Source organism: Lycium ferocissimum, chromosome 5 (assembly GCF_029784015.1).
Source record: "Lycium ferocissimum isolate CSIRO_LF1 chromosome 5, AGI_CSIRO_Lferr_CH_V1, whole genome shotgun sequence".
NCBI classification, from domain to species: domain Eukaryota; kingdom Viridiplantae; phylum Streptophyta; class Magnoliopsida; order Solanales; family Solanaceae; genus Lycium; species Lycium ferocissimum.
Window position 1 is genome coordinate 36,638,238 of NC_081346.1, and position 13,918 is coordinate 36,652,155.

At 40.7% G+C, this 13,918-nt stretch overlaps 1 protein-coding gene and 1 pseudogene across 1 annotated transcript in view; one reads left to right on the top strand and one right to left on the bottom strand.

Moving 5' to 3' along the window:
- The window catches only part of LOC132056786 (twinkle homolog protein, chloroplastic/mitochondrial), a 32,331-nt gene that overhangs the window by 3,476 nt on the left and 14,937 nt on the right, over positions 1–13,918 (top strand). Inside the window, 8 exon segments of the mRNA XM_059449135.1 lie at positions 117–205; positions 4,013–4,078; positions 4,168–4,284; positions 4,617–4,664; positions 4,756–4,841; positions 4,939–4,999; positions 5,761–5,943; positions 6,779–6,910. Of these exon segments, the coding sequence (XP_059305118.1) occupies positions 117–205; positions 4,013–4,078; positions 4,168–4,284; positions 4,617–4,664; positions 4,756–4,841; positions 4,939–4,999; positions 5,761–5,943; positions 6,779–6,910 (782 nt within the window).
- Positions 1,718–2,594, bottom strand: LOC132058585 (uncharacterized; annotated as a pseudogene).

Genomic DNA, 13,918 nt, shown 5'->3' on the forward strand with positions numbered 1-13,918 from the left:
TTTCCCCTAAAATTTTTAAAAGAGAGCGAAATAAAACACTATTGTTCCTTTCTCTGCTCAAGGGGCTGCAATAACTCCTTGTCAGTTCTTGACTGTTCAAACATTAATGTAAATTTGTTTTCAGATTGTCATTGCATTCACGTATCGGAGGGATGGAGCACTTGTAAGCTGCAAGTATCGGGATATGGCCAAAAAGTTTTGGCAGGTTAGTGTCAATGTTCTTCATTTGCTAATTTTAACATATTTATTTCAGTTAAAGGTAAAGATAATATGGAGTACTTGTTTTCAAATCATTTTAGTTGAGGCTTCAATCTCATGTTTAATATTCATGTGCTTAACAGAGGCGAAATTAAGAACCTTATGTAAATTTCCGTGGTAAGAAAGGGTGCGCGAAACTTCAATCTAGAATTGAAATACCAAGGTTTTTCACCATTATTCTTGACTCACTTTTGCTTTCTGTTTTGGATTTTCTGTCGGGCTTTAATAGTTGAAGAGTGCTTGAAATTTGGTTCAGTACTTGGTATATGGAACTACTTACTCAGTTATCTAAAAAACTGAGTCCTTTAATTGATAATGCGTCAATCTCTGAAGCGGCAGTTTGATACTTACTAAATCATTACCTCTCTCCTTCTCTAAGTATTCCCTTCCTACTCCTTTTTCGTTCCTCTTTCATCTTTTTCCCATTCCCACAGGATGATGCCACTTTGAACTTTGACCCTGTCTGTGTACTTACTACACCTCAAACTCAGCTAGTTGGTTGGCTATATGGATCCTCAATATTCATTTGACTCCATTTGGTAGAATACTCAATAGAATGTCTTTTAGACAAGGTAAGGGTTTGCTTGACACTAGAGGTTTGTGACATTTTCAGTGACATACAAATCTTTAAACACACTAAAAAGTCTCCTCGTTCAGAATATCAATTTGCTTATTTTACATGTTAAGGTAGAATACATATTCTCTTTCTGGGCTTATTAGTCGAAATGGTTTCTTCTATCTGAATAGAGATATCCCATGTCTTTCTTTTTATTTCAGATTTTGCATACTAGTCTGGTGTTGGTGTTGCTTAATTGAGCATACTTGAGTTACTTTTCTCTTTTTAGATATAATGACTTCAATGATCAATTTTCAATCAGATTTCAAACCCAAAATAAGAAGAATCCAAAGCCAATTTGTCAAACTGATCCTTTTTCTTCTATCAGTTTAACAATGGTTATTGTTGGTCTGTTATGAATGCCCATCCCTATGGGGAAAGCTGGAATAGTGATGATGTCCTCTTCGTGATGTAAGGATTTGCTTCTTGCTTAAATCTCATCTTCCTTTTCTGATCTATCCAATGGTTGACCGTCTTCTATCAAGTTTTAGAAGTACAAACAAGATGAAATAAATCAAAATATAGATTTTTGTTCAAGAATGAAATCTTATTGGAACAACAACAACAACAACAAACCCAGTGTAATCCCACAAGTGGGGTCTGGGGAGGGTAGAGTGTATGCATAGCTTACCCCTACCTTGCGAAGATAGAGAGGTCAAGCTTCGATGTAGACCCTCTCAAAGAACAAGGCAAAAAAGAAAGTAGCATGAGCAGAAACAATAACAAGACAATGAGATAACCAAGGCTAAAGGAATAACAAGCAATAAAGTAAGCTACCAATAAGAAATACAAGAATAAAAGTTAGTCCTCTGAGAATAGGAAAGAACTACTTTCGACTATATACTAACCTTCTGCCCTAATCCTCGACCTCCAGACTCTATTAAGGGTCATGTCCTCGGTGAGCTGAAGTAGAGTCATGTCTTGCCTAATCACCTCACCTCAATACTTCTTCGGCCTACCTCTACCCCTTCTCAAGCCCATTACAACCAACCTCTCACCTGGGCATCTGCATATCTCCTCTTCACATGCCTGAACCATCTCAGTCTTGCTTTCCGCATCTTGTCCTCCACTAGTGCCACTCCCACCTTGGCCTGAATATCTTCATTCCTAATCTTATCTCTCCTGGTATGCCCACACATCTATCTCAGGATCCTCATCTCTGCTATTCTCATCTTCTGGACATGGGAGTTCTTGACTGGCCAACACTCCGCCCCATATAACATAGTCGGTCTAACCACAACATAGTCGGTCTAACCACCACTCTGTATAACTTTCCAGTAAGTCTTGGTGGCACATTCTTATGACACAAAACACCAGATGCGAGCCTCCATTTTATCTGCCCCGCCCCAATGCGATGTGTGACATCCTCATCAATCTCCCCATTCCCTTGGATTACTGCCCCCAAATACTTGAAACTCCCTCTCTTGGGGATGACCTGAGTGTCAAGCCTCCCTTCCACGTCCGCCTCAGGGGTCACGTCACTGAACTTGCACTCCAAGTATTCAGTTTTGGTCCTGCTCAACTTGAAACCTTTTGACTCCAGAGTCCGTCTCCGAACCTCCAACCTCGCGTTAACTTCGCCTCGCGTCTCATCAATCAGTACAATATCATCTGCAAATATCATGCACCATGACACCTCCCCTTGAATGTGTCGAGTCAGTAGGTCCATCACCAATGCAAATAAAAACGAGCTATGAGCGGATCCCTGGTGCAACCCCATCACGATTGGGAAGTGTTCCGAGTCCCCTCCCATAGTTCTGACCTGGGTCTTAGCACCATCATACCAGTGTTTTCAAAGGCGTGCTTAAAGCGCTTAAGCCCTGAAGCGAGGCTCAAAACATGTTGAGCGCTTGGCCTCGCTTTATGTGCGCTTCAGTGTCATCATCAAGGCTCTAAGACACACGTTTCCTTGCCAGGGAGCCTCTCTTGAACAGGTGACACTAGATAATTGATATTTCACTTTATTTTAATGTTTTTACAACTTCTTTTTCCATATATTTGTTATTCATGCTTATTAATATTAGTCTTGGTCTAAACATATATATATATTTGTATTTTTGCACCATTGCGCCTTTTTTCATTAAAGCCCGCGCTTTATTTGCGCTTTGCGCTTAAAGCCTCAGTTGACCTTAGAGCTTGTTTGCGCTTTTCGCTTTTGATAACACTGCATCATACATGTCCTTAATCGCCCTAGTGTAAACTACAGGAACACCACTAGTCTCTAAACATCTCTATAGAATCAATCTCCTTTATGGCTTTGTCGTATGCTTTTTTTAGGTCTATGAACACCATAGCCTAGTCCCTCTTCTTCTCCCTATATTGCTCCACTAACCTCCTTACAAAGCGAATGGCTTCTGTGGTTGATCGCTCTAGCATGAACCCGAATTGGTTCTCGGAAATAGACACACTCCTTCTCATTCTCGCTTCCACCACTATCTCCCAAACTTTCATCGTGTGGCTTAGCAACTTGATACCCTTATAATTGTTACAGCTTTGGATATCACCCTTGTTCTTGTACGATTGAATCATCGTATTGAATCTCCATTCTTTGCCGTCCTAAGGATGACATTAAACAGCCCCGTAAGCCACCCCAAGCTTGCCTACCCGCGTTCTTCCAAAATTCCATCAGGATTTCGTCTAGCCTGGCCGCTCTTCCCCTGTGCATCTTACGCATAGCCCCCTCCACCTCTTCAACCGTTACACGCCTACAAAACCCAAAATCTCGATGGCTCTCGGAGTGCTCCGGCTTGCCCAACACAATGTTCCTATCCCTCTCTTCGTTCGAGAGTTTGTGGAAGTAAGTCTGCCATCTGTGCCTAATACGATCCTCATCCGCCAACATTACACCCTCCTCGTCTTTGATGCATTTCACTTGGTCTAAGTCCTGAGCCTTCCTCTCTCTCACTTTGGCTAGCTTGTACAGCTTCTTGTCCCCTCCTTTGTCCCAAGTTCTAAATCTTATTGGAACTGTATTACAATTTCATATTTCATGTAAATTGTTATTTTATGTGTTAAAGTTTTGTTCTGTCTTGTTTTGGATATGTTTTTAGTTGAATTATTGGGATTCTGCATTTATTTTTAACCTCATTATTGTACTGTTAATTTGTTGAACCTCATTATTATGTTGTTAATTTGCAGGAAGCTGATACATTAAAAATATTTTATGGTCTAGACGATATAAAAGGAGCAAGTGATATCATCATTGTAACTTCTGATTCACTCATCATTCGACTCTTGAAAACTTTGACCTTTTCATTTCTGATAATATCTATTGCCTACTGCTTTTATGTTAGGTTGAGGGTGAGATGGACAAGCTTGCCATGGAAGAAGCTGGCTTTCGGAACTGTGTGAGCGTTCCTGATGGGGCACCTCCATCTATTTCGGATAAAGACTTGCCACCTGTAGATAAGGTTTCTGTTCTATAGTTTGTCCTAAAAATGAGTTCTTAAGTAATTCTTTATCATCAAAACTTTTGTATATTTGGATCTGGTACCTAACTTTTGCTAATATGGGTGTCATGTCTTAGTTCACTTCTCATGCATAATAAAACATATGCTCACTTCTCATAGAATTTGTATTTACCATGTATCCTCATCCACATTCTGCTGCTTTTGCTCCATCCTTTATGAGAGTGCAGAGGCAGCACAGCGGAGAAGAGCTGTGCACCTTTATTGGTATAATTAGCTAACATCTTAATATATGCTGGACCTAATGCTCCTTTTTGGATATTTTGTGAAGCTAGGACACAAAGTATCAGTATCTTTGGAACTGCAAAGAGTATTTAGAAAAGGTTTGCAGACTCCTATTTGCTTTTATGTTTCCTATGTTTATTATGCATCAATCATGTAACAAGAATTTTTTTGTTCTTTCACCATTTATAGGCATCTCGCATAATACTGGCAACTGATGGTGATCCACCTGGCCAAGCATTAGCTGAAGAACTTGCCCGCCGCTTAGGGAGAGAAAGGTCTAGTATAGTTTTATTCCAGTACGGATGATGGTAGTTTAGATAGTATTATAGCTTAATAAAGAGTCCTCTCAACCTTTTCTCTTCGACTATGTAGGTGCTGGCGAGTCACATGGCCGAAAAAGAGGACTCTAGACCGTTTCAAAGATGCAAATGAGGTCCTTCATGCATGAAATTTTCTTACCTATTTGTTTGTAGTTGAAAAAAGAAAGAAATTCATGAATCAGATCTTTTGTCATACTCTATGAGTCCTCTGATTTGTGATTGATAGTTGTGTAGTTCATCCAGGTCTCTTGGTTGGAATTTGTTCTGTTCAATTTTATGTGTTTTGATATTTGATAGTCTGTAAGTCTACAGTTAATATCAGTCTTGTTAAGCCTGCTGTAGTTTCAAGCACTAGTAAAATTGAGAGTTGTTTCAAATGGTGTTTAGCTTGGTTTTCAAAGTTGTATCTGTTTGCAAATATTGTTAGCATAACTGATTTGTGTTCTCTCAATGAAATATTACCAGCAGTTACTGTCACACAGTTATGTAATTCTATAGTCGGTTTATCTCGTGCCTACTCAATAACGTCCTTCCTGAGGCAAAATGGAAACCTCCTTTTGTATAAATATGGACAGGAGGTGATCTATGCTTATGATTTAGCATGCGTGGGTCTGTGTTTAAACTTCTAGATGCAAATTGTTTTATCTTTATCAAAAGAGGCAAATAGTTTTATCAAAAGATGCAAATAGTTTTATATTGTATACTGGATTCCTTGTAACCTATTTCCAGCCGTTATGTGTTTCCGTTTACCAACTGATAATACTTTTCTAGTTGTCTTTACTCATCTTAGTGCATCAAAGATACTCATTTCACCTGTGCTCACTATTACTCTCTAGTACCTCAAGTTAATCTTTCTGCATTTGGGCATCAATAGGTACTTATGTATCTGGGGCCTGGTGCACTGAGGGAGGTTATTGAAGGTGCAGAGCTGTACCCAATACAAGGATTGTTCAACTTTAAAGATTACTTTACTGAGATTGATGCATATTATCACCAAACAATTGGCTACGAGCTTGGGGTTTCAACTGGATGGAGGTCCTTAAATCAACTATACAATGTGAGTAGGTTCTTATTTGGGAACCAAGTGTATATCTCTAGCCTCGCAGTACTTAAATAGGATAGCGATATATGTGTATTCATGCCAGGTATGCCAGCTACACTGTAGTGGTTTGTGATTTACCAATTAGATTTGACAGTAAGGTAAAGAAAGTTTAATGGAATTATTTTCTTTTTGGGTATACTTTTGGAGCATATATGATATCCCAGTTAGCATAGATGATCTTTTTTATTGAGATTCTCTACATTTTTTATACACTTTGTATGAGAGGATTTTTTGTATCACTTGTAAGATTATTTACTTAAATCAAGTCCCCAAGGAGGTGGTCTAGCGGTTGAAAAGTTGGAGTAGCAACCTAACCAAAGTTTGAACCCAACATAGGAGACACTCGGTTAGTTCTTCTCATCTGCTTAATCCTTAGTCGGCTGAATTACCTGGTACTCCTGTTGGTCGGAAGTAATAGGTACCTGGTGGAGATTAGTGGAGGTGCACAAGCTAACCTGAACACCAGCGTTATCCAAAGTTACTTAATCAAAAGGCAAAAAGGTAATGTAGGGAACAGAAAAAAAAGATGAGGAGGGATTCTTGGGAATGGAAAGGAATGGCACGGTGTTTACTGGCCTTGTGACACTAGTATATTACCTAACAAAGGTACTGAAGTAAAGAACCAAAATGACAAAACTGTCCCTGAGATATGATACATAATTCAATTCTTCAGCATAACATTCTGAATAAGTATATACTTTAGATTGCGACTTATTATTGGCATATCGGCATGATAACAAAACATGAAATTCTGCAGAGTGGCTGATTTTTATTTCTTGATTCTTTACAGGTTGTGCCTGGAGAGTTGACTATTGTTACAGGAGTCCCGAACTCTGGGAAGAGTGAATGGATTGATGCTCTTTTGTGCAATCTCAATCACAGTGTTGGCTGGAAATTTGCACTTTGCTCTATGGAAAATAGGGTAGGCACTTTTGCAGCTGTTTCTCATCATATCGAACTGGGATAAATGAGAGTGATTGAATTCATAAAAATTAGATGCAGAATTGTTTTTGCCACCACGGTTTCCTAGATGAGGCTTGTCATAAATGGATCCTAAGAAGCTTCTTAACTGTTACTTCCCTCTAGAAAGATTTATTGGTAGTATAGTGTTGCGGGATGTCATGCAATGGATAACATATTTCTACATCATCTGGCTCCTCTATTTTACTTCAAAATTGAAGTTCCAAGATATATAACCTGCACAAGCATTAAATTCCTCTAAGTTTTATGGGGTGCTTCTGAAAAAACAAAACAAAAATAACAAGTGATTTGTTTTTGTGCCCTGGTTCTTGGTTGAAGATCGCCTAGATCCCTAAATCATTCTGCTATTTTGATAAGCATAACTAATGTTTTACTCGTATTGTACTAGCTAGGTGTTTAGAGAATCATTAAGTCAAACCATTATCAGTCCTACTTGTGTTTACAAGCTTGTTTGGTTTGTATTAATTGGCCTGTTTTGGTAAGGTGCTTTAGTGATAGTTTTATCAACACCGTTAATCAACTATTCATGTGTGAGTTTCACAATCATATGTGGATTTGTATTACCGGTATGAAGCCTAAGAAAGTTCATCCTCCCCATATGCTGGGTGGCGTTAGATACGAAAGGTTTCCCGCATCTTAATGGATGATGATAGTAAAGAAGCTAGTACAAGAGAATCACATTCAGATAGGTAGTTGAGCATTGACTCGCTCAAAGACAAGTCAATACAACTAGTGGTGAAAGAGTTGGTTTTTTGTCTTGTGATAGAAAATCCATGTGACAATTTTAGTTGGATGATTTCTATTACTTGGAGCCAAAGGATGATTTACTTGGAGCCAAAGAATGCATTGCTTGGAGCTAAAGGATGCATTCTTGGAGCCAAAGATGTGGAGGAGAATTGAAATGCCATGTAGCACACTTGGAGCCCAAGTCATTTTATGCCTATAAAATGAGAGGCAATTCTTCTTTGTTCATAATCCCAAAATCATACAATCCATTGTAGTGAGTAGAGAGTTGAGAGAGCAATTCTCTTAAGTGTAATTGGGAAATCTCCTCTTCTTTTGTTAATAATATAAAGACAACTGTTCTCTGGTGGACGTAGGATCATTTTGATCCGAACCACGTTAAATCTTGTGTTCTTTCTTTTACGTTTCCGCTAACAATTGGTATCAGAGCGTTAGGAATCTTTGAAGATCCTAGGAGGAAGAACAAGCAAAGATGAGTTCCGTGAAGTTTGAAATCGATAGATTCAGTGGACGCAACAACTTCAATATCTGGAAGATCCAGATGATGGCGTTACTGCGGAGGGAAGGTTCAATCCATGCTATTGACGGAAAGTATCCCGATGGTACATCGGCTTCCGACAAGGAGAAGATTGAAAGAGATGCGTTGAGTGTAATCCAATCGTCCTCGCACCTAACGTGCTTTGTGAAGTGAGTACAAGTACCGAAGAGACGAGCAACCGATTATGGGACAAGTTCTGGGGCTTTACCGGAGACCGATCGGTGACAACAAGGATGTTGTTACAACGGCGTCTTCACACATTTAAGATGGGGTCAGGTACTTCGTTACAAGATCGTTTAGACGCGTTCAATAAACTTGTCATGGACTTACAGATTGCAGGAATTAAAAAGGACGAGGAGACGCTTGCATGTGCTTTGCTATTTTCATTGACTTCAGGATATCGTGATATCGAGAATTCAATGATGTATAGCAAGGAGCCTATCAACCTTGAGCAAGTGCGGCAAGCACTTAACTCCTATGTTGCTCGGACTCGGGTGCGGGTGTCGGATACGGGTACGGATCTAGAGGTCGGATTCGTCACGATCTAAATTTTAAGATACGAGGGTACGGATCCTGGAAAGGATACGGGGGCAAAAAATAATTCAAAATCCTAAAAATAGAGTTATAAAACCTAAATTTTGAGATATTATGTGGAAAGCTTGAGAGAAAATATTGATCAAGACTAGAATCTCGGAAGGAGATAAAAGGAAGGAGTGACATAGAAATTTCTATATACAAGTTATTCCATTTTCAATTTCACCATAGCTTTTTGTTTTGATTACATAAATCATTGAATCTCTGTCTCCTCGATTTTGGTCAAAGTACCCAAAATTGGTTGACCGTATCGATCGGTACGGATCCCACAATGCACCCATGTCGTGTCGATGGGTGTGTACCGAAAGTCAAGAGTCCGAGCAACAAAGCTTAACTCTTGATGTGAGGAGGCATTTTGAAGGAGACGAGAGATGATCGAGCAGTCCTCTTTGGAGGGCGGACTAGCCAACGGGGAAGGAGCAAATCAAAGCACGGATCAAAGTCTCGTGTGAACAAAAAGAATGCACTTTGGATATGAAGGGGCACTTTGAACGAGATTGCCCAACGTCAAAGTCCAAGGAAAAGGCGAGTGCATCCACAGTTGAACAGGTACATAATTCTGATAATGATTATGTGCTTACAACATCAAACAATAATGGAAGTTATGGAAACAAATGGGTGTTAGACTCAGCTTGTACTCTGCATATGACGTTCCGAAAAGACTGGTTTAGCAACTATGAGAAAAGTGGAGGAACTGTAGTAATGGGCAATAATGCAACTTGTGCAATAGTTGGCATTGGCTCAGTTCGGGTTCACTGCCATGATGGAGCCGTGAGGACTATTACACAAGTCCGTCATGTTCCGATACGAAGAAGAATTTGATCTCCACAGGTACTACGGATGAACAAGGCTACAAGTACATGAGCGAAGGAGGAACTATGAAGGTGACTAAAGGTTCTTTAGTCATCTTTGAAAGGCAAGGCGGAGGATGGCCTTTACACGTTAGGCATGAAGCACCATTGTTGGCTTTGCAAATGCGTCTACGGATGCGATTATCTAATGATGACAAGGCAAGATTATGGCACGTGAGATTGGGTCATATAGCGCACGTGGACTAGAGATGTTGAGCAACCGTAACCTTTTGAAAGGTGAGAAGATCGGCACACTTGAATTTTGTGAGCCACGTTCTAGGGAAGCGAGAAGGAGGTCGGCTTCGATCGGCAAGACGAGCCCAGGGTGCTAGACTACATCCATTTAGATTTATGGGGTCCTCTAAACTTCCATCGAAGGGCGGAAAGAGGTATCTTCTTACTTTTATTGATGATTTCTCACGAAAGGTTTGGGTGCGTTTTTTGAAAGCAAAAAGTGATGCTTTTGAAGCATTTAAAGAGTGGAAGATTTTGGTTGAAAATCAAATGGAGCGAAAAATCAAGTATCTTCGCACAGATAATGGCTTGGAGTTTTGCAGCGAAGAGTTTAATGATTTCTACAAGGTTCGTGATCTCAAGACATAAGACCGTTAGGCACACCCCCGCGGAAACGGAGTTGCGAGAGAATGAACGAACTCTTCTTGAAAAGGCTCGTTGTATGCTCTTACAAGCCAAAATGCCCAAAGTATTTTGGGCTGAAGCAGTTCACACTGCTGCTCATATTGTCAATCGATCTCCAGCATCGGCGATTGACTTTAAGACTCCGAATGAGGTATGGTCAGGTGAACCCTCTAACTATTCATACTTACGAGTATTTGGGTGTACAACTTATTATCGTGTTAATGAAGGAAAGCTTGAACGAAGGGCTAAGAAGGCGTATTCGTAGGGTATGTGGATGGAGTAAAAGGGTACAAACTTTGGTGTTTGTCTTTACTCAAATTTATAGTTAGTAGAGATGTCACCTTTGATGAATCCTCTATACTTGATCCTCGTAAAGTTTACGTGGAGTTTTCAGGAAACGAGAACAACGAGCAGGTGGAGCTTCCGGTGGAGCTTACCAAGGAAAAGGATCAAGAGACTCAGGTTAAAAATGAGTCAAAAGATGTAGATCTTGAAGAACTTGCTGTCAATGAACCATACACAATTGCGAAGGGAAGGGAGAAGAGGGCGGATACGAAGACCGGAACGCACTTATAGATCAAGCAAACCCGATTGCATATGCGTTCGTAGGCTGCCGGAAGAAGAGATTAAGGATGCGGAGCCTCTCGTATGTTGAAGCAACTTCTTGCAAGGATGCGCTTTGCCTGATAAGCGGTTAACCATGACGGAAGAGATGGAGTCTCTTCGCAAGAATCGACGGGTCTTAGTGAAAAGGCAAAAGGGGAAGAGGACGGTTGGATGCAAATGGGTCACGGAAAGAAAGAGAATTCCATAAGTGGAAGATGCTAGGTTCGAAGGCGAGATTGGTTGCAAAGGTTTCGGTCGAAGGAGACCGGGGAGGGAATTGACTACAATGAGATTTTCTCTCAGGTCGTGAAGCATAGCTCGGTTCGCGTGCTACTAGCATTGGTTGCACAATTTGACTTGGAGCTTCGATGCTTGATGTCAAAGCTGCTTTCTTGTGGTGATCTAGAAGAGACAATCTATATGGATCAGCACGAAGGTTTCTTAGCGAGGGAAAAGAAGATCATGTATGCCAGTGAAGAAGTCTTTGTATGGTTTGAAGCAATCCCTGAAGGTGGTACAAAAGGTTGATGCATTCATGACTACACATGAATTCTCGAAGGAGGGCATTTGATAGTTGTGTGTATCAAGAAGATGTCGGTAACTCAATGATTTATTTACTTGTTGTATGTTGATGATATGTTATTCTTGCTAACAATATTACGGAGATAAATGCTTTAAAGAAACTATTAAGTAAGGAATTTGACATGAAGGATTTGGGAGGCCGAAAGAAAATTCTTGGTATGGAGATTTCAAGAGAAGACGGTGTTGTACATCTTTCTCGCAAAAGGTACATTGAAAGGGTTCTCGAGAGATTCCAATATGCATACGTGCAAGCTTGTAAGTACCCGTTAGCTCCTCATTTTAAACTTTCGAGTTACAAATGCCTCGGTCGAAGATGGGGTGGAGCATATGTCAAAGGTTCCTTATGCCGGCGCGATTGGTAGCATTATGTATGCTATGGTATGCGGGCTCGTCCGGATATTGCTCATACGTAAGTGTGGTAGCGGATACATGTCCAACCCGGAAAGAGGCATTGGGAAGGCTGTCGTGGATATTGAGATATCTCGGGAGAGCTTCGATGTTGGTACGACCTTTCAAAAAGGTGGGGTGGAGGTATTTCGATTCTCGGTTATGTGGATTCGACTATGCGGGGGATGCTTGGAAGAGGTCCACAACTGGATATGTCTTTACTCTTGTTGGCAGTGCCGTTAGATGGAAATCGACTTTGCAGTCGATTGTCGCTTTGTCTACGACAGAAGCAGAATACATGGCTGCAGCGGAGGCGGTGAAAGAAGCTATTTGGTTGAAAGGTTTGGTGGCAGAATTGAGTTTGGTTCAGTGGAATCAATCCTTAGATGTGATAGTCGAGTCTTATTCATCCGATTAAAAATCGAGAGATTTCATGAGCGCACCAAACACGTTGATGTCATATTTCATTTTATTCGAGATGTTGTTGAAGAGGGAACTATCAAGGTCGCGAAGGTTATCACACGATAACGCCGCATACGTTGACCAAAATAGTCCCGCTCGCTAAGTTTGCACATTGCAAGACTTAGCGGGAGTACGACTAACCGATGCAACTCCGAGAGAACAACAGTGTCACGACCCAACTCAGGCCGCGACGAGCACCCGTGCTAGCCTACCCGGCATCCCCTTAAAAAAATACTTATACGTCACATTCTAAAGTAGCCACATCATATCATGCTTTTCATTCGTCATCATTCTAATCACATTGGCCAATAACACATCTATATCATCAATAACATCTGTGCCCATATAAATGTACACGCGCTGACAAGGCGATCAAAACAACATCCCAAAAATATAGGCCGACAAGGCCGAACATATCTAACCATATACACAATGTCTACAAGCCTCTAAGAAAGGTACATCATGTCATAATACGCGCGGGACAGACCCCGCCGTGCCCACGAATATATACACAAAAGTATCTATACAAAAAGTCATAATCGAAACGAAATGGAGCCTGCATGTAGTCCCCGAGATAATACAACCTATGGATCAAATCCGTCTCCTCGGCCACCGGGCACGACGCGTCCACAAACAAAAGGACGTCGTACGAAAAATGTACCGAGTATGTAAAGCATGATCAATATCAACACGAAGCATAATAGATAACATACGAAATACATAAGATGGGAGATAATGGCATTATCATCATAGCACTTACCCGCTTCCGCGTGGACGTTCCATTTCTGTTTCGTTCTCGTACATACATTCGTGTTCGTGCTCTCACTTACCTTTGTATCTATTTCCATACTCGTGTTCATATCTCCTTTCATATTCATACTCATATCATATACATTGCGTATACATAGCCCTTACTTGGCGCTCATACGGTCTCAACATATTCATATTCTAATTGATGCCATATACATAGCGTAGTCGTACTCACATGGGGTCATACATATAGCTTACTCGTACTCATATGTAGGTCATACATATAGCTTATTATATTGCGTGCCCGACCAATAAGTTCGATGTTTCACGTCGTCCTACCAAGGCTCGGTGCTGGCCCTACCAAGGCTCAGGATTATTCGTACCTGGCCCTACCAAGGCTCAGTGTTATTCGTACCCAACTGCAGTGGTGCGCGCGCGTCGTTATATATAGATATGCATATATATACTTACTTTCTATATTCTACCCTACTTGCCGTATAAGCTCGGGTTCACAATAGCCCCCTCGTGGGCACACGACACGTGTACATATACATATTTATCATATTCTACCCGGCTATATAAGCTCGGGGTTCACAATAGCCTCGCATATACGCACACATAGCTCATATCTATCTCTTAGCCTTCTTACTATCGTCATTCATTACATTTTATCCTTAGGGCATTATTCGTCGTATAAGAACTTAGTACCGTCGTATCATTTGAGCATCGTTGGGCTTAATGAGCACTCGAGCTGGATCATTAGAAGTATCACGGACTCATAAGAGATGAACAATTG